This window comes from Larus michahellis, chromosome 6, assembly GCF_964199755.1.
Source record: "Larus michahellis chromosome 6, bLarMic1.1, whole genome shotgun sequence".
Taxonomy (NCBI): domain Eukaryota; kingdom Metazoa; phylum Chordata; class Aves; order Charadriiformes; family Laridae; genus Larus; species Larus michahellis.
In genome coordinates, this window is record NC_133901.1 from 52,109,391 (window position 1) to 52,127,779 (window position 18,389).

At 50.5% G+C, this 18,389-nt stretch overlaps 1 protein-coding gene across 1 annotated transcript; it reads right to left on the minus strand.

Annotated features, from left to right (window-relative positions):
• Positions 1–4,218: 4,218 nt before the first annotated feature.
• Positions 4,219–18,046, minus strand: WNT8B (Wnt family member 8B). The gene is made up of 6 exons (XM_074593047.1): positions 17,170–18,046; positions 10,316–10,349; positions 8,890–9,028; positions 7,375–7,500; positions 5,202–5,344; positions 4,219–4,776 (listed from the first exon to the last, which is right to left on the minus strand). Exons 1-6 carry the CDS (start codon positions 17,226–17,228, stop codon positions 4,219–4,221), a joined length of 1,059 nt encoding a protein of 352 aa, XP_074449148.1. The 5' UTR covers positions 17,229–18,046.
• Positions 18,047–18,389: the final 343 nt, after the last annotated feature.

Genomic DNA, 18,389 nt, shown 5'->3' on the forward strand with positions numbered 1-18,389 from the left:
AAGGGACCAGGGTTTATTAGAGTTTTGGGGTGTTATGGACACAGCACATGCATTCAGAGAAAACCAGCCTTTGTTAGTTCTGCTTCTGGGAGAGACAAACACCAAGCATAAGGGAGTCTTGCACAGCTTTTGCAGCCCAGTCTAGGAGCAGTTAGCAACAAGTCTGGCCTCCCAGCTGTCCCCCATCAGGGAGATGCAAGCTGATTTTCAAAGGCAGCACTTGTGTTATGATGCCTTCTGATGTTGTACAAGTGAGCAGGTAGCCCTGGAGGCATACATTTGCTTAACAAGTATATCAGGAAAGTCCTAGCTTTCTGAGATCATTTAACCTCATATTTCTTAGATTCTGCCTCTCTGGACCCAGTTATAGTACCCTGTGGAGTCCAGCCACTCTCTTTCTTTACCTCAGGCCACTTGTACCACTGAAAAATAAGTATGGATTTTCCATGTATTTCTCCAATGCATTAGACTTTAGTTCCCTCCAGCACACGCTGCTCTCTCTACCCCTGGACTCATGCAGAGACTGGCTATTTATCCTGTCTTCGCGGCAAGTCCTTCCTTGCTTGCCTCTTTGTCCCATAGTTGCCCAGTTTTGCTTCAGGTTTACCCCAGCGAGTGCCATCCCTAAAACTCTTGCTAGGAAAATCGGGCAGGGGGAAGTGAGGTGACGTACTCGAGGGTCTTTGAGAGGCTTGTGGTAGAAGCCCAGTCTCTGTGGCCCTGGGGTGGTATGTGTCCTCGCAAGCCCAGCAGGAAAGCACTCCTTCATTAATAGCACTATCTCTGCTGGCTAGTAACAGTTTCTGGTCTATGGGCAGCAGCTTCTTGGCGTTGCCCCCTCCCATGTGGGCACATGCTACCACTGCATCCCTGCCCTGCTCACAGAGAAAGCCTTTTCTGTTGGGTGAGAAGGCCTTTGGGTTGACAAAGAATTGGGGGGGGGGGGGCGGTAGGAAAGGATCCCTGGGCACAGAGAACAGAGCTCTAATCCTGTTGCAGATAACATCATGTCTGCAGGCTAGGCTTGTGTGTGTTTGGGGGAGCTGGAGGGGCAGAGATTGTTAGGCAGTATTTGTTTGTAAAGCCACTTGCTCTGAAGATAATGCTTGCACTAACTTCTATTGAGGGAGCAGTGTGAGTCCCCACAAAGTCCTTTCCCAAAGTGTCTTTGAAGCCAAGAACCCATTGAAAGGAAGAAAGGCCAAGAGAGGGGATTAGTTTGTTCAGCAGCTGTGAATTTCAGTGGGAGGCTGATGAACTCCAAAGTCTTTGTTGAGATGTTTTTTGTAAGGAGCCCTGCTGGAGGGAGAGACCCACACGGGGGCCGCGGCCTTAGACAAGAAGGAATCCGAAGCGGCAGGGAGCTGTAAACGGGCCACAAGGACTTTTCCCAAACACTTTTCGGAAAAGGTGTTGTGAAGAGAGCGGAGGGGGATTAGCATGTGAAATGACACTTTCCATTGACTCCACAGAGGGGAGGGGAAAAGGGCTGGCTGGCTGATTTATTAGCATTTTGTTCCCTTCTCTATTCTGCTCCCCCATCAGCCCCCCTCCCCTTGCTCCCCTCCTCCCCGAGCCCTCTAAAGAGGTCTGGATTGGAAAAGGGAGCGGGGGGCTGCCTGTTTGTGTGTCATCTGGGCGAAGGTGACCACCTGGGAAGCTGAATGTAAATATTTCTCCTCTGAGGAATGCGCCTTCATTAAACCGAAATGAATACATGGAAGCATCCAATCCTGCCGCACAATGGCTGCAGTGCCTTTACAGCTCAGGGCTCCTTGCGCTGGGGAGGGGGGACCCCTCCGGCCCCGACCCGCTGCTGAGGTCAGCACATTTTGCAGCTGCGGTATCGCCATTTTCTCTCAGAGAAAGAAGCGTGCAATGGTGGGGCTCATGCTCGTAATGCTCCCTGCGTGTCTGCTTCACCCACAGGTGTCACTGTGCCCAGCAGGCACGTCCTGGGCTGTGCCACGGCCTTCGACCGTGTGGGGCAATAATGTCAGCAGGGGGGTAGCACAGCCTACCATGTGCTGAGGAGAGGGAGGAAATGGGAAAGAGCTTCCACATCTTTTCCTTTTCTTACATTTCCAGCTGGCTGTGGAATGGGGGGCACAGAAGGACAAGGGGGTAGAAGCTGTCCTCTCTGCTTTGCAGTGGTCCTCAAGCCAGCCCATGCTGGAGCTTTCCCTGCTGGGCAAGATGCTTTCCTGCAATGCTTTCCTGCCCAAGGATGCATTCCAACCACAGGGAGATGGAGGAACTGCTGACAGAGATGCAAGGGAGACCAAGGGCAGGGTCCTTGTATGAATAAGAACCTTTGCGCAAACAGCTGCTGGTTTGTGTGTGAAGTGGAAGTGTTTAAGTTTTCCCTGAGAATGGGACAATGTTTCTTGCCATTTTTGAAGGGCCAGATTCTTGCTTGACATGAACACTCTTGCTCTGGTGAGACCCCGGCTTGCCCTAGGTCCAAATTCCCACCCCCAACGAAGTAGTCCTAGAATCAAGGGGGTATTTCATAAATACACACATACAGACTGCTGAGTGTCTTTAATGTATCACCTCTGAAGAGGGCAACAGGGCCCCTGTCTTCCACCTTCCCACCCCCTTTCCTCCTGGCAGCTGCATTGCAGTTGGATGCAACCTCGAGCAAGCTCAAGGAGCAAGCAGGCCCTTTCCCCTCTTGGTAGAGGCCAAGGTTGTGCTGCGTGGAGACAACTGGTCAGTTCTTCTTATACTCAACAGACAGGTAAGTGCCTGAGTTTTAGCCTCCAGAACTGTAACTACATGCATACACACACACAACTGGATGAAAAAACCCCACCAAACTACTTAGACACAACAGCATTTTGCAAGCACTTGGCTACTGATTTATTGCATTGGCTATTGGTTTACAAATATTGGCTACAAGACAGGTCCAATGGCCAGCAACGTAGCTCTGCTGGCTTCTCATCTGGCTAAAGGACACTTCAAACAGCAAAGCAGACAATAACCTCGCAGCCCCCGGGGACGTCACTGTGATGGTGCAGTGAGCTTCCCCGGGTCCTGCAGCTGACAGCTTCTTCCCTCCCTACCCCAACCGCAGCAAGGGAACAGATGCATCGACCAAATCTTCCTGCTGCTTACTTAGCCTATAGAATATATACAATAAGCGGTAGAGGAAAAACTGTTATGTATACATCACAGTAACTGTGCAATAAATTAAACTTCAAAGTGCTTCACTTTCCTATTTACAACGCCATTAAATAGTAACTGACATTATTTTCTCAGACTAGGAGGAAGTAGTTAGTTAGCTGACAGGGTAAGAGTGCTTGGCAAGTACACCAGGAGGTGGGGAATGGGCTCAGCTGACAGCTCCTCTCTGGGAGAGATCTGGGAGGAAAGAGGGACTGGAGAAGTGTGAGGACATCTTTATGGCATCAATCAAGGGCTTTGGCAGGGATGCTGGCATGACAAGGGAGACCAGACCTGGAGGCTTAAAAGATACAGAGAAAGCATGTATAAAGCAAGTGATGGGACTCCTCTTTTGGACAGCTGTTTAACGGTCAGGTCAAGCAGCAGCTTCACTCTTGCTGCTGCCATCTCAAATGCAAAATAAAACACAAAGCTGTTAAAGGATGGGAAGTGAGACTGTGGGCCTCCTGGAGGCTGGCTTGCTGCAGGAAGGAGTTGCACACTTTTTTTATTCCCTCATAGTGTAGGCTTAATAAAAGGCAATAACAACTTTATTTTAGTGCCTCTATTTTTTTTTTTTAGGGTACTAGAAGCCTCTTCTAGTTTAGGGATTACCACTCTGAGTTGCCCAATTCTGGTGGTGCCATCTCAGCTTCCTCATGCTTTCCTAAGTGTTAATCTCACCTATTCAAAAGCCCAGAGCAGGTGCTTGTTTGGGGAACAGACAAGCTGAAAAGAGCAGGAGCCACCCACACCACCTGTGTTTTCAGCAATAAAAAACCATAGTCACTGGATAGAGTGACTCTGGGTTGAAGAGACCAAATCTCTCCTTGTTTTGTCAACACTTGAGGGTCTTCCCAGAAGTCATCACCCACTGCCCTGTATGGGCAAGGCCTAGGGGCTCATGCAAGCTCTTTTGCCTTGCCCAAGCCCCGGTGAGGGGGCATTGGGAATGAGACAAGATTAAGCCAAAGGGAAATGGTGCCGGGGGATGATGGGGAGGCCAGGAGAGGGGGAGGGCAGACAGGGCCGTGGAGGAGCAGAGGCAAGTTAGGGCTTTCTCTTGAGCTTGCGGCTGGCCCCGCCACCCCCGCTCCGCTCCCGCTTCTCCTTGCGGACGCAGAAGTACTTGGTGACCCTTTTGCGGCACTGCTCGCAGCGCACGGCGCAGCACCAGTGGAACTTGCAGTTGCAGCTGGACACCATCTCGGCTCGCCTCTCCTCCACCGCCAGCCCGCAGTCCCCGCACAGCCGCCGGCAGCTCCGCTTCTCCCACTTGCTGAGCGCCTTGCCCCTCTTCAGGCACTCCCTGCCCTCCGTGCCCAGCAGCCCCAGCGTCTTGTTCTCCAGGCAGTAGTCAGGAGAGTCTTCTAAATGCACCAGCTCCTTCTTGGAGATGGAGCTGAAGGTCTCGGCGATGGCGCCCCGGCTGGCAGCACTGTTCCCTGCCCCCTGCAGCAAGTCCACCTTCAGGGCTTTGTGGTACCTCTCCTTGAGGTAAGTGCCCACCTCCCGAAACTCAGGCAGCTGCAGCCAGCAGGTCTGGGTGGTGCAGCTCCCTGACACGCCGTGGCATTTGCAAGTCCGCTTCATGGTCCCTTTCACGGCCTACAGGGTGAGGAGAGAGAGAGGGGGGATTCAGGAAAAGGCCCAGAGGGGTCATTTCTGTGCTGCGGTGCATGGAGACATGTGGCTCCAGGCCTGTGGAGGGGTTTGCCATCTACTCCCCCTCCACAGTAGTCCTGCCCAGGGTTGTTGGATTAAAGCTCGCAGATTTGCTTCTCCACAGTACTCCCCTACTCGAGCTGGGAGAAGGGGGACAGCAGGAAGCCATTAACGGTGTAATCACAGAAGGTTTGCTACCTTAGAACAACCACCACCCATCATGTCAGTGCTGCTGCCATCCCCTTCTCCTCAGCGGGGTAGTTGTTTCTTCTGGACACGTGCTTTTAGCCACAGCAAGTTGTGACTCCACAGTGAATGGCCTGAGTACTGGTATGCTCTGTCAGGGCTGGAGGGAGAGAGGGGCTCACCTTTCTACCCGCCTCGTTGTTGTGCAGGTTCATAGCAGCTCTGGCGTCTTGTCCGGTCTCCAGGGCATCCACAAACTGCTTGGAAATGGCTTCCCCAAAGCCCACATTGTCGCTGCAGCCTCCCCACAGCCAGCCTTGCCCCCCTAGGAAAGGAGATGAGATGTGTGCTGTCAGGGAACCAGCCTGGCTTGTGGCTCTGGCAACAAGAAAGGGTCTCAGAAGTGACGGGAGGGAACAGAGGCTGTGGGGCAAATCCAGCCTTTTGCCTCATGATACTCCCCAATTCCCTCCCCTTGGGCTCATGCTGTTTCTACTGAGGCCTGGCTAGGAAGTGGCTCATGCAGGCAGAGGAGGGGTAGGTCCTGTGTGACAAACCCAGGGATTTCCAGCCTTTCTATAGAGCTGGATTCAGAAGCTGTTAATTATCGTGCATTATCAGCCATATAGGTAAGGCTTTGGGTCTTTAATCACCTTCCTTCAAACCCTGACTTGAACTGGTTCAGTCTAACTTGTAGAGCCAGCATCTAGTTAATGTGGATTAGTGAACTGGTGGAAGCATCCTGGTCAGGGGGAACAGATTCCCCTCCGCCGGGAAACAACCCAAGCCTGGCACACATGTATCCAGGAGACCCTCTTTTTTGTTGCGCCCAGAATCCTGGGATGAAGTTTGGTATCTCAGAAGGCTCTGGTTTTCCAATGATCATAAAGAAACAAAGGACTCGGCACAGAACTGGGAAACTGCACAGCAAGATGTGGAGGGTACTCTTCCCAACCGCGTGGGAGCTTGATAACTGAGCTTGGCTGACTAGAAAGACGTCATGCGGTTTGCCTCTTTTCCTCCTAGAGACCAATGCCAAATTCTATATGAAGACTTGAAATCTGGAACATTCTGACCCCAACATGCCTCGGCAGTACATCTTGGGCGTTGTGGTTCAACGGCCTCGTGCCTCTCTTGAAAGGCCCAGCCCTGGCCCAGAGCACTGCGGTCCCCTCTCCCAGGGAAAGGCAGGGTTGTCTCATGGGAGGTGGGTAATTGCAGCGGATGATGAAGTCCAAATCAAGAGCTGGGAGTGAAGGGAGAATGGAAACCTTTCACCAACTTGGATCCAGCGCAACGGCATTTAGAATTGAATCACGCTGTTTTGGACAAGCCCAAAAATTTCCTTTGCCTTCCAAGGTTTTAAGTTCACAATGGAAAATTTTCATGAAAACCAGATATGTTTTGGAGAAAAGAAGTGTAGCATGACTAACTCAGTTTTCCAGAGAAGATAAAATTTGGTGCGTCATTGCCCAAAAGTCTTTGCTTGGGTTATCCCACACCTCGGACACCTAAGCAGTGGCTGTTTTAAAACCTATTAGCCAATAAAAAAAATTACCAAATACTGAAAACTGCAGAGGAGTTTGTCATAAACTAACACATACCAACTGCCCAGTGCAGCTGGGCGGGGAATGGCTTTTAAAAGATTTTGACAATTTGAAATTTGACCTCTTCCCATGCAAAACAAAAGACGGAAATGTCAATGTTTTCTGTGCGAGCTGAGCGGAGAGCTGGAGCGGTGCAGCCTGGGGCTCCCCACCCCCGGGTGCTCAGCGCCTGCGGGGCTGGGTACCGCTGCGACGGGAACGGGGTGAAGGCTGTTGCTGCCACTGCGGTTCTCCTGTTTGTGCTCTCCCTGCCACCCTGACAAACGCTGGAGGGGTCTGTGAATGCCACCCTGCTTTCCCTCCTGGTCATTCTGCTCTGGGGCCACCCTGGTCCTGCAGACCCTAGGAGGTCCTGATGAGCGCTGCTCTAACCAGACCTGCCATTTAGATGCATGGCATCAGATCCTCTCCTCTGCACGCATGATAGTGATTCCCTCCAGCAGCTTAAACAGAGTCATTCTTTATTTGAACCAGGGAAACTGCAACTCCCTTCTACTTTCCTGCTCATTTAGAAAGTAATGGAAAACATCAAGGGCTTGGTCTCAGCTGGTGTAAATTAGAGATGGCCCCATAAGTTTCCGCAGAGCTACTTTGGTTTGAGCCAGGCAAAGCTCTGCTCTGGGCATTATTTGCAGGTGTGGGGACTGGAAGGAGGAGTTATTTTTGCAGGCTTCAGTGAAGGAGAAGAGAAGAACTGTCACCTGCTGCCTGGGATGTGAGAGAGGGACGGCAGCTCGTCGCTCCTTACCCAGCTGTCCATTGCGGGAGTCGTCACAGCCACAGTTGTCAAAATCCCCCAGGCTGCAGTTCCGGGTCAGGGTGTACATGACGCCCGCAGAGCTGATGGCGTGGACAAAAGCGGTTTCTCGGTTTGCTGTCAAGTGGGAATACAAGGAGAGCAGATGTACTAAAGGTTTCACTGAGACCAGTGTGAGAAACAACTCCTACCATGCAGGAGGTTGCGTAGGAAGAGATTTGCAACGGGCAGAACTTTGTGGGATGGAGAGGAGGCCCTACGTGTCAGATTAGCTTAGTTTTGGCTTGAACTGCATGAAGACAGAAGCTCCCAAATTTTATCCAGACTGACTCATGCCATTTCCAAAGATGTGGATGAGTTTAGCTCTTGGCTGTCCTTGTGGGAGCTCAGCAGTGGGGATACAGCGCGGACAGACAAATGTCCCCCACATCTCACTAATACACCCCAGAGGGGAAGAGGCCTTCTCCAAGGATCAAAGAGCTCCTTTCCCACAGCCCCCAAAGCCTTATCTTCTGCTGGACACTGCCGGAGCTCAGAGCAGTGACCTTACCTATGGACCAGGGTCAGTGTGGTGATCATCAGCTGACTTCACTGAGCTTTTGGCTTTCATTTAATACTAGCAAGGTCTGGATCTGAGCAGATAACCTTGATGGGAACGGTTCAGGGATCCAGGGTCCCAGAGTGTTACTTTGTGCTGCAATTGCCTCCTCAAGGCCTTGGTTTGAAACCTCTGCGCACCTCTGCCTGGGGCCCTGGTCCCTCGTCTGCTGCAGTCCCACCAGAGGCCTGAGGCTCTCCTCCATACCCAGGTCCTGCCTGCACAGGGCAGGTATGAGCTCAGGCCAGCATCATATACGGGTCTAGAGGACCAGGCATGCACTGAAACATTTCCTGGCACCTGCAAATGGGTAAGGAATGGGATACGGTGACAATGACCACAGCCCCATGCCCTACAGTGGCACAGGTCATGGGTGCTGGATTTCTGCCCAAGGTGACTCTGACATCTGGAAGCTGTGGGAAGACTTTTCTCCTGCCTCTTGGCCACAGCACAGCCACTGATGAACTCTTTCCTGCTCCCTTTAGCCATATCCCTCTGCTTGCCACCCCACCATTCTGTGCTGGTTCTCAGCCTCCCTGGGACACCCTGGAGAGAGACACCACCTGGGCATGAATTGTCCAGCAGCCCATGCTGCAGGTCGTGGTGGTGCATCTCTGTGGGGAGGCAGTGGTGTGAGGGTCGGTGGGACATTCTTGTCCTGCCCAAGCTGGGGCCCGATGGGTCCGGAGACCATGCTGGCATTGCGAGGCTGCCTTGTCTTGAAGCTAGATCCCAGCGTGATGGGTGAAGGGGGCTTCCTGGAAAGATCCCTCTGGGGTATTCCTGGGAGAGGCACATCCCAGGTGGGTATGGGGAGGAAAAGGAGGAACCTGGGAAGAGAGGAGGAGCCCATGGGCTCTAACCTGTAGCGAGGGGGTCCCAGTAGTGGTATCCAATGCTTTCCTTACCACTGCGCAGCCCGCCGTGGCTGGAGAGCTGCAGTGCCCTCTCAGGGCAGTTCCAGCGGTCCCAGGCGAACTGGAACTTGCACTCCTCGATGCCGCTCTGCGCCCCGGCCGCCACGCTGCTGGAGTAGATGAGATAGGCCTAGGAGCAGAGCAGCGGGTCAGGAGGGGGGACAATGTGTGCCCCATTTCAGCCCCCCCCAGCATTAACTTGCAAAACCAAGTCAGGATGCTTTGGCCAGCATGCGGGGACAGCCCCGTGGGCAACAGGCTGAGAATGTCCCCAGGCTACTCCCAGGGTTCAGGAGAGTCACTCAGCAGCTCTAGTTTCCATCGCAAGCAGTTTTGCAAAGCTGGTGTAGCCCCAGCCACTCCCCATGCAGAGGTGGGGCTGATGCAGGCGTAGCTTTCCTGCCCTGAGCTGCATATTGTGGGCCCTGCTGCTTTGGGCCCTAGAAGGATGGAGAAGCACAGTGCAAAACACCAGGAAGAACATGGCCTCAGGCTCCCGAGGGGGCTGGCGTTCAACTGAAAACAACTTGCATGCCATTTTACAGAGACAAGTTGTAGAGAGCTGGAGGTCTCTTAGGCTTGGCTCCCCTGGGGAGTGGAGCTCGCCACCAGCAGCAGCAAATGCATTTTCTGCTGTGCTGGGTCAGAGCCTGAGCCTCCCAGGGGAAGAAAGCTAAGCTGTTGGCTGTTAGCCAGGTTAGGAGATGTGCCAGCCCGCCCCTTATCTCTCCAGCATGAGAGGAGGCAGAGCCGCCTTCTCAGAGAACAGGGAACTCCAGGCCAGCAGGTGCCTCAGCCTGCTGCCTCCCTCGCTGCAGTCCCAGGGGGACCACCAGTGATCTGGGGCAAGGTCGCTCCACCATAGCACTGAGGGCTGTAGCAAGAGCTAGATCGGCTTGGAGGTGTTCCTGGGGAATAGCCAGGAACAAAAATCGGGTGAATTTTACAGTTGGTTCTGGCTAGGAAATAAAAAAGGGCTGCAAGGAGGAGAGGGGGTCAAAAATACTGAACAAGGTCCTGGCAATTCCAGTTGTGCTCCTCGGGGAAGTATGTTTTGCAGGGCTTACAGAAAGTACCTTTCCAGCTCAATGAAAGTGGGTCCTGATGCTAACCTGATCATCAGCAAGCAACAGATGACAGGTGAGAGCCGTAGCTGGTGCCAGCAGACAATCTCCAAAATCTGGCCCCAACCAGCTTCAAAAGACCCCAGGCCAGCTTTGCTTAGGGCTGACACAGCCCAAGGAGCTGCAGCGCATAGCAGGTTGTTCCTGGCCCTCCTCCACCTTGTTGTACGAAACCTGGGGGTGGGGGGAGCTCTGGCCAAGGCTGGATGGAGAGTAGTGGGAAGGAGGAGCCCCTCCCTCTCCTCCCCGGGTTTAGTGGAATAAGGGACAGAGATCAAAGGGATTTCTCTTACCTTGGGGCCCGTCATCAGGAAATTATTCACTGACCTGGAAGACAGAGACAGTGTCAGCAGGGAGGGGGTGACGGCGGAGGGGCCTGGGGAATGCCAGGCATCCCCGGGCTCCCCTCTCACTCCCCGCAGACTGCCTGTCTCCTGGCTGCAGGCACCTTTGGTCTCTCCCCCGTCTCTCCTCGCTGCTCCCTGCGAGCCAGGACGGTGCCTTCTCCTTCCCCCAGCCCCACTCCCCCAACCAGGCTGTACTAGGCTGCAACCCCATCACACCCCCTCCTTTTGCTTTTCCCCGCACAGCTGCCCTTCATACCTATCCCTCATTTTTGTAGTGCTTTCCTGCTTTTTGCCTTACCCAGCTGCTGCTCAGCTTAGTTTAGGGTAGTGTTGCCCCCAGTCCCAAGAGCTGGGCCATGTCCCAGCATCGCCCTCCCCACTGGACCGTGCTGAGGGAAGGAGGTCACATCCTGTTCCCTCACAGTGTGTGTCCTGACAGCATCACCCTGGATCACAGTCCCTTGTTTTCCTGTGGTGCCAGGTCTGGCTGCCCACGCTCCCGCCTTGGTCACATTAGGGTGACGGCTGAACTCAAACACGCTCATCCTCCCTATCCTGATGGGCGCTGTGTGGGGAGGAGTGGGGGCATGTGTGAATTGGTCCTAGCCAAAATTAAACTTTCCGGTGTTTCCCAAGTGAAATATGAAAAATTGAGATGAACTGTTTCCAAAGGTGCCCGTTTGTAAGTATTCCTGTGAAACACTTAATTGTGCTGCTATTAATGGAGAATTGTTCTACTGAAAATGCCAGAGTCTGCTTTAGTAATCTTAAATAGCAGGATCCTGAAACCTTCTGCTCTGGGAGTCTCATGATCCCCCTCTTTGTTCTCTAGGTCAGTAATTCCTACTTCTTGTATGGAAGGGGAAAAACTCAAAATGTGGGTCTTCTTCCTAAGGCTATTGCAAGGAAAATGAAAGGACCTCTAGCATTCGTTTATTTTTGAATGTAAGATTTTCATAGCCAATTTCACACTCTTCTGGCCCCTGGTTTTTCCCTGCCTGTGGCTTTCCATGGCATTAACCCATTCCTCTCACCTCCAGGTGGAAAAAACAAAATAGCAAACTCTGGGAATGAGCTGAGGGTCTGCTGAAGCAGAATCAAGGATTTTAGGAGGTCTCTAAAGGATCACCAAAGAAGCCCACAGCCTTATCCCTGCCTGGCCAAAGCCCTGCTCTGGTGGGACAGCAGACAGGGCTCTTGCAGGTGTTCATGTCTCCTAGGTTGTAACAGCTTTCTGCCCCTGCAGAAAAAAAGGGAAAGGAGGTAACTGCATGACATGCTACGTTCCTCCCCCTCCTTCATTTTATGAAGAGGAAAATGTCTGTTCCCGCTGAAGCTGTGAAGGAGGAATCTCCAAGGGCCACAAGGCAGCATGGTTGCCCTCCATCCCTGTCCCCAGGGGCTTGCAGAGCAGAGCCAACGCTGGCCGGTCTGAGTCTCTTTCTCCAGCAAGAAAGGCTCTTTCAGTGTAAACGGTCAGTCAGCATTAGGACTCCACATGGTGCAGTGACAAGCCCTAGGAATTTGGCGGATGGCTGGGTGAATCCAGCTTAGCTGTGCACTGGCAGAAAGGACCAAGGTTTTAAAAAGACCCAAGAGCCAACCCCAACTGTCCCTAGCCAGAAATGAAGTAAGTGGAGGGAGGTGTCGTCTACAAACACCTCATTCCAGTCTCTCCAGGTTTGCAAAAATAACCCTCATCACCATTTCTGGTGAGTTCCCTGCAGGCACCCCGGCACTCCAAAGAGATGGGTGAGTGCTGTTATCCCAAGGGAAGGACACTGAGGCCAGAGAGGTGTCATGAGTGGATTGAGACCTTGCAGTGAGTGATTGGGAAAAAGCTAGAGCATGCATCGAGAGAGGCTGGGCTCTTCAGCTTCTTCTTGACATAATGTTCTGCTTCAAATGCTGGCTGTCTCCCAGTGGAGGGTGCCTCTCCTTTTCAGCGAGCCTTTGCAGAACCTTAATCCACACTCTGTCCTTCCACGGGAGCTGGATGCTCCACTCCACAGTTGGGCTACCAGGCATGCAGTGATGCTTTCTGCTTTTCTAGCTCCCCTCCATTCCCTGAAAATCCCAGCAGCGGGGTGGACCTTCACTGGATGTGGGGGAGAAAGGTGTGGGTTACGGTATGATTTTTTCTCCCTGTGTGTTTTCAAGTGATGTTGTCTGGAGCTACAGATGTCCCTGGTCAGGGAGAGAAAGGCACTGTCCTGTTGTGCTACAAATCCAGCACGGAGACTGCGGGGGCATTCCGGGGTGGGCTCAAGCACAGGCAAAAGCAGGCACTGCCATCCCAAGCTGGGGGACAAAGTGTAGCTGTGCTGCAGCCCTGCCATGGACATTGTGGCAGACAGGGTATAGCTTGGTCAAAACCTCAAAACCTTGCTATTACTCACAGTTTAGGAAGAGTTGAGAAAACTAGCTTGCAAAGTTTCACTCTGGCAAGTCTAACGTTATTTTTTTTTTTTGGTGGAAATGCATCCAGATTGATGAAGCTTGTGCTGGGAAAGATTCCCCTGGGTCACAATGGGAGGGAGAGGGCTGTGCCAGGGCACTGTGAGAGCAAGAGATCCTTTCCCTTTGTTCCAGGCCTGGGATTCAGACCCGGCTGTGCTCCAGCCCCCATGGGTACTTTAGCACAAAGTCGATGGCTGTTTTGCCGAGGAATTTTCCTTTGGGAGCTGCTGCTGCATTGTACAGCTAATTAAATATTTCCTGGGACTTGGAGAAACGGCATCTGTAGCCGGGTGATTAGAGCATCGGGTGACCTGAATCACACAGGGCCATGAACCTGGGACTATTCAGACTGTGTAAGCTCCATGGGTCCCCATCCTCACGCAACTGGGTAGCAGCTCGAACAAGTCATTTTTCCATCTGGTTTCCCTCCTGTCCTTTGCCTTGACCTTAAGTGCTTTGCTATGGGGACCACACTCGGGATGGCGTCAATGTGAATCTGAGGACCTTGGTAGCAGCTGTGAGAAAACACTGGTAAAATGCCCCTGTGTAGGCAAGATCTAGAGAATTGCAAGTCCTCTCTAATCTTGTTTTTTTCTTATCATTGCTTCCCACCTGGGTAGGAAAAGCCAAATTCACAGTGTGCAAGAAGGATTTGCTTCAAGCCCTTGCTGAGCAGTTGCAAGGGTGGCTTTAGGAGGAGGACAGTAATCCCCAAGTTCAGGGTTTGCAGCAAAACAGCCTGTTAGCAGGTGTCAATTGACATAACTGCACTGAAGCAGAGGATCTGTTCCTCCCGGGATAAAACTCAAGGTTCACAAAAAGGCCAAGTTCAGGATATGCCAATTCACCATCTGCAGCTGAGCAAATGGTACAGTAGCAATTTCCCAGCAGGATATTCTAAACATTTTTATTAAGTCTGAGAGACAGAAGGCATTTTCCCCGAGCTCTCTGATCAACAGGCAGGCATGCTGCTGGGCGGGTTTGTAGGACTTAGACAAGTAAAGGATTCATTTAGACGGGTACACTTGACCCCCCACATTTAACTCTTGCAGCTGCGAGTGGATTCGGGAGAAGGGGGGACGGGACAGTTTGAATATGAGGGTGCTGTGTGCTGCAGAAGGGGCTGTCGTGTGGCTGGAGGGTAGCTGGGATTTTTCTTATCTATGCTGAGAGGGAAGGAAAGATAATAATGGAGACAAACTCTGTGCGTTTTGTCTTTGCCCATATGATCTAGCTAAGAAAAAATGTCTCTATTCTGAATATAGTCTCCAGCAAGGACAGAGAGTAATTCAGCCACTTGTTCCACGGATGTAGTGACAATGCCACTACAGTCATCTCTGTGCTGCGAATAGGAATCACTATGAAAACGAATCTCTCTTATTTTTGTCTCTGTAGTGTGATTTTTATTCATTTATTTATTTTTACTAATTTTCCATACCACTATAAAGGAAGGCGGAATGCAATCCTAAACTAACCAGCCAACTGCATCCACAATGGGTGTAAACCAGCCCGATTCCCAGGACTTGGGTGTCACCACACTGATTTAAAACTTTTTGAAATCGCACACACGAAAGGAAACGCTTGAAATTATTTCTCTTCTCCAACAAATCTTTCTGGGTTTCTAGCTTTCTAAACCCCTTTCCCTCCACCTTCAAATTCCAGGACAGCATTACACGGACTGAAGCGGAGCAGAGACAGACCTCAGCAGAGGTAGAGGAGCCCCACTGAGTCCTTCAGCCCCATGCCCAGCCCGTGCAGGGCCCTGGGCCGCGCGTGCGGCTCCCTCACTGCAACTCTGTGCATCCAGGTAAAAAGCAAATCAAGGGCAAGTGATTTTCGCTGCATCCGATACAAGGGAATTACCTCAAAGCTAATGAGTATCTATAGCAGCAGTTCTCTATCGTAGTTTTATTGAATCCAAACCAAATAACCCTGCCAAGCAGCTGTCCCATGATATTTTACACATATCAAATACTAATAAGCCTCTGATAATTTCTGCTCAGCTACAACTTTAACAAATAACAGCACCCCACTCCTCAGTTTAATATGCCCCAAGAGCCTTATCAAATCTCCCATTAAAGTATTTGTTTGATACTTTATCACCTTACACCTTATCATGCTACAGTGCTGCTGGTTCAGCTCTTTAGAAAATTATAAACCTATATTTAGTTCTTTACTGTCATTATCGCAAATACAGAAAATGGATGCAATTTTACTTTGGATCTGAGTTCGTTTTCAAGTACAAACTCCCCCAACTTTTTAGAAAACCAGTGACAATGGAAACTAAAGGCAATCTCACAGCTGAAGTGTAAAAAAACATTTAGAAACAAGCTGCCGCATTAGAGACTTTTACATTATTCCCACAGGATAAGAGACGGGGAGGCAACTCATTAACATTTGGAGCTTTATTTTTTTTTCTCAATTTCTCTCTATCTTGCTACATTTATTTGGTTTTTAGTTCCTAACTGCAACCCTGATATTTTGCATATCTAGAAACACGCTGACCATTCAACCTAGCTGACACGGCAGAATCTAATTCACACTCAGAGGAGGGAAGTGGCCACATATATATAAAAAAAAAATTATTGTTGATCTACATTGCCCCCTGCTCCCAATTCTCATGATTAAATCACAAGAAGAATCTTGTTGCATTTTAAGCTGTTGGATCAGATAAAGAAGACCAGCAAAAATTGCAAGCATGATTATTGCATGATTCCCACCAACCTTGCTTTTTTCTCCACACGAGTTAAGGGACAGGGTCTGTAATGTGACTGTTTTGAATAAACTTTGGAGTTTTCCTTTCTCTCGGGAAATGATGACCTATGGGCAACATGTGGAGAGAAGCAGGGCTATCTTGATCTCTAAACTTTTCTCTTAGATAAAAGCTTCTAAAAGGCAGACAGGGAATTTAGACATCCAACTTGCATTGAAAACGCCTGGGATTTCTGTATTTAACTCTACTTTGCGCTCTGAAATTTCTCCCCTTTGGACTGTTTCTTTAAAATGATGATTTTTTTTTAAAATCTTTTAATGTATTATAAACGTGTCTATATTGAGGAAAGTGAGAGACATACACAGGAAGAACAGAAAAAGAAAAATAAAATCAGCATTTCTTGCCTAGCCTCTCCGCATAACAGACATATTCCCCTTGTTGCAGAAGGGAGATTTACCTTGAGTTTGCTACTGTATAATATTTAGACATATACAAGTTGTTGCACATTCTTTTAATGAAGGGAGCAGAAAATCTCTGAAAGAACAAAAATTTCACTCCCAGCCTAACAGGACTGAGTTCCCAATTACGCTTGAGTTTCTCTTTCTGCAATTTTGGTTTCTCCATCCCTGGTAATAACCCTAGAGATCTGCTGCGGGGGAGGCAAGGGATATTAGTAATTGAACGGCCAAAGACTTTCCTTGCTGTTACAGATAAGCCTGTAACCCACTGAGCAGATTCCCCAGGGCATTACAGGAATGGAGAATAAAGTTGGGGTACTGAGTAAAAATCACATAGGAAAAAATTGCCTACAGAACCAGGTCATTTGAGTCCATCTCTATTTGAGCATGGGATAGATACATTCCCCAAGGAATGATATGAGATTTGATGCAAGTGTAATCTCCTTCTGCTCACCCTTATAAAACATTTCTGGAAATAAATGTAAAAGCACTCTTAGGACAGAGCAAGAGGCCCACCGGAGACGACAGCTGGTTTGTGCACGGGGGGACTGGTCTGATGGGACCCAGGTGTCGGGATCCAAGCCGCAGCAATCTCCGTACCAAAAGTGTCTCCCCAGGAAATCCTAATACATGAATTTCAGACGTGTGTAATCCTGACCCTGTGCCTGCCAAGGAGTCTGGGTCTCAGGCTGCTCATCCGGAGTGATGCTCCTGTGGATCTAACTCACCCCTGCTGGCTTTGAGCTCTTAATCAGGGACTGTCTTCTTTGGGGAGTGTGAGAGAAGCCCCACCTGATTTGATTAAGACAAGCAGACTGTGAGCCTTTGGAAAAACAGAAATCCCTGGCTCTGCCATTGGGTTATCTTCCCAGTTGGAAATGAGGGGCTAGATCTTCCGCTCTCCTCTACTCTGTTTTAACCCAGCTCAGGATTTAGCCCATCGAGTTACTGTTGGGGGGCAAGGGGGAAGAAGGGGACTTTCTCTGCTCAGATCTAACCTCTCTGACAGTGAGTGTGTTGGGACTAAGTAAAGTATCTGGTCCCATTAAAGACCAGAACTGAGCTAAGTGGAAAAAAGGGGACATTTAGGAAGGTGAAGAGGAATTTCCTTAGGGTGTCCGGGAAGAGCACCTGCCTGTGACACAGACTGAGGTGCTCTCGATACTCACCAGGCACAGCAGGATTGGAAGAAGGGAGTGAGGAAGAAGATGCCCAGATAAGGGTCCATGTGAAATATAAAATCCAAATAAAGAGGGAGAAAGGATATCCTAAAAAAAAACCTTGGGTACCACCACCACCAGCAAAAAGAAAAAAAAAAAAAAAAAGAAACACAACAAAATTAGGAAAGGGATGGAGTTATTTTCTACCCGGCGCTCCTGGTGTGATGAAGAGGCGTATGCCCCTTGAATCCCAACTTCTGCGAAGGGTAACCAATCCTAAAGTAAGAGCTAAAGGGGGTTGGTGAAATGGAGCCGCAGAACTTCCTAAGAAGAGATTATCTACTTAATTAAAGATTTTTTTTTCCCTAAGTCCTTCAGCCAATCAGGACTCAAGTGCCAGAGAGAGATTGAACTGATGAAAAGAACACCCCAGGTTCCTCGAAGACAAATGCACCACGAAAGGGATAAGAGGGAGGGAAAAGGGGAAAACAAAAAAAAAAAAAAGAAAGAAAAAGAGAGAGAGAGGGATAAAGAAAGAGACAGCAAATCCCTTAAAGTAATCACTAGATTCAATCTCCACCAGCACTGCCCTGCCTCTCCATCCCCCGCAAAGGCAACTGGAAGGGCTGCTTTTGGCTTGCCCTCACCTCCTCCTACCTTGGAGACCCTGCTGGGGCCGGGGTGCAATGGGTGCTCTGGGATGGCGGCCTTGGGTTGGGGTCGCCCGTGCCCGCTGCTTGGAGGCCACGCAGCGTGCTTCAGGGAGAAGGCTGGGAAACAGATACATGAACATCGTCTCTGCCCCAGACACCCCCAGGAGTTTAAGGGGAACTGGGGCCAGTTCCTACCTCCATCTGCTCCTCCTTCATCACGGTGACCTGCTCTTTCTTCCCATCTCCTCTTTGCCACGTGCCACCCTCACTCCAGGAGAAAGGCCTCTGACTAAACCTTCCCTTTCACCCTTAATTTTTTGCTTTTGGGGTTTCCTATGAAGTCCACAGGAGGGAGTCTTTGGTTTGGGAGGGTCAGTTGTCTCTCAGTGAGGGCTTATCCCAGGCCAAGAGCTGCTGGAGCTACTTAGAAGTGCATCCAGCCTGTGCCTGCTGTCCATGCAGGACATCCCAGTTACTGTCACACTGCCCACCACAGCTGCTCTGACAGGCCCTAGGTCAACAGGACCAGCTGCACCACCCCGTCCCAGAGCCATAGCACCATCTTCTCTGCACAGC

Bases quoted from the DNA above. Each gene is read 5' to 3' on its own strand.
- WNT8B (XM_074593047.1), bottom strand. From the start codon at position 17,228: ATGGACCCTTATCTGGGCATCTTCTTCCTCACTCCCTTCTTCCAATCC. The intron at 7,501-8,889 runs GTAAGGAAAGCA...CCCACTTGACAG, and splicing joins CCACGGCGGGCTGCGCAGTG to CAAACCGAGAAACCGCTTTT. The intron at 5,345-7,374 runs GTAAGGAGCGAC...CTCCTTTCCTAG, and splicing joins CTCCCGCAATGGACAGCTGG to GGGGGCAAGGCTGGCTGTGG.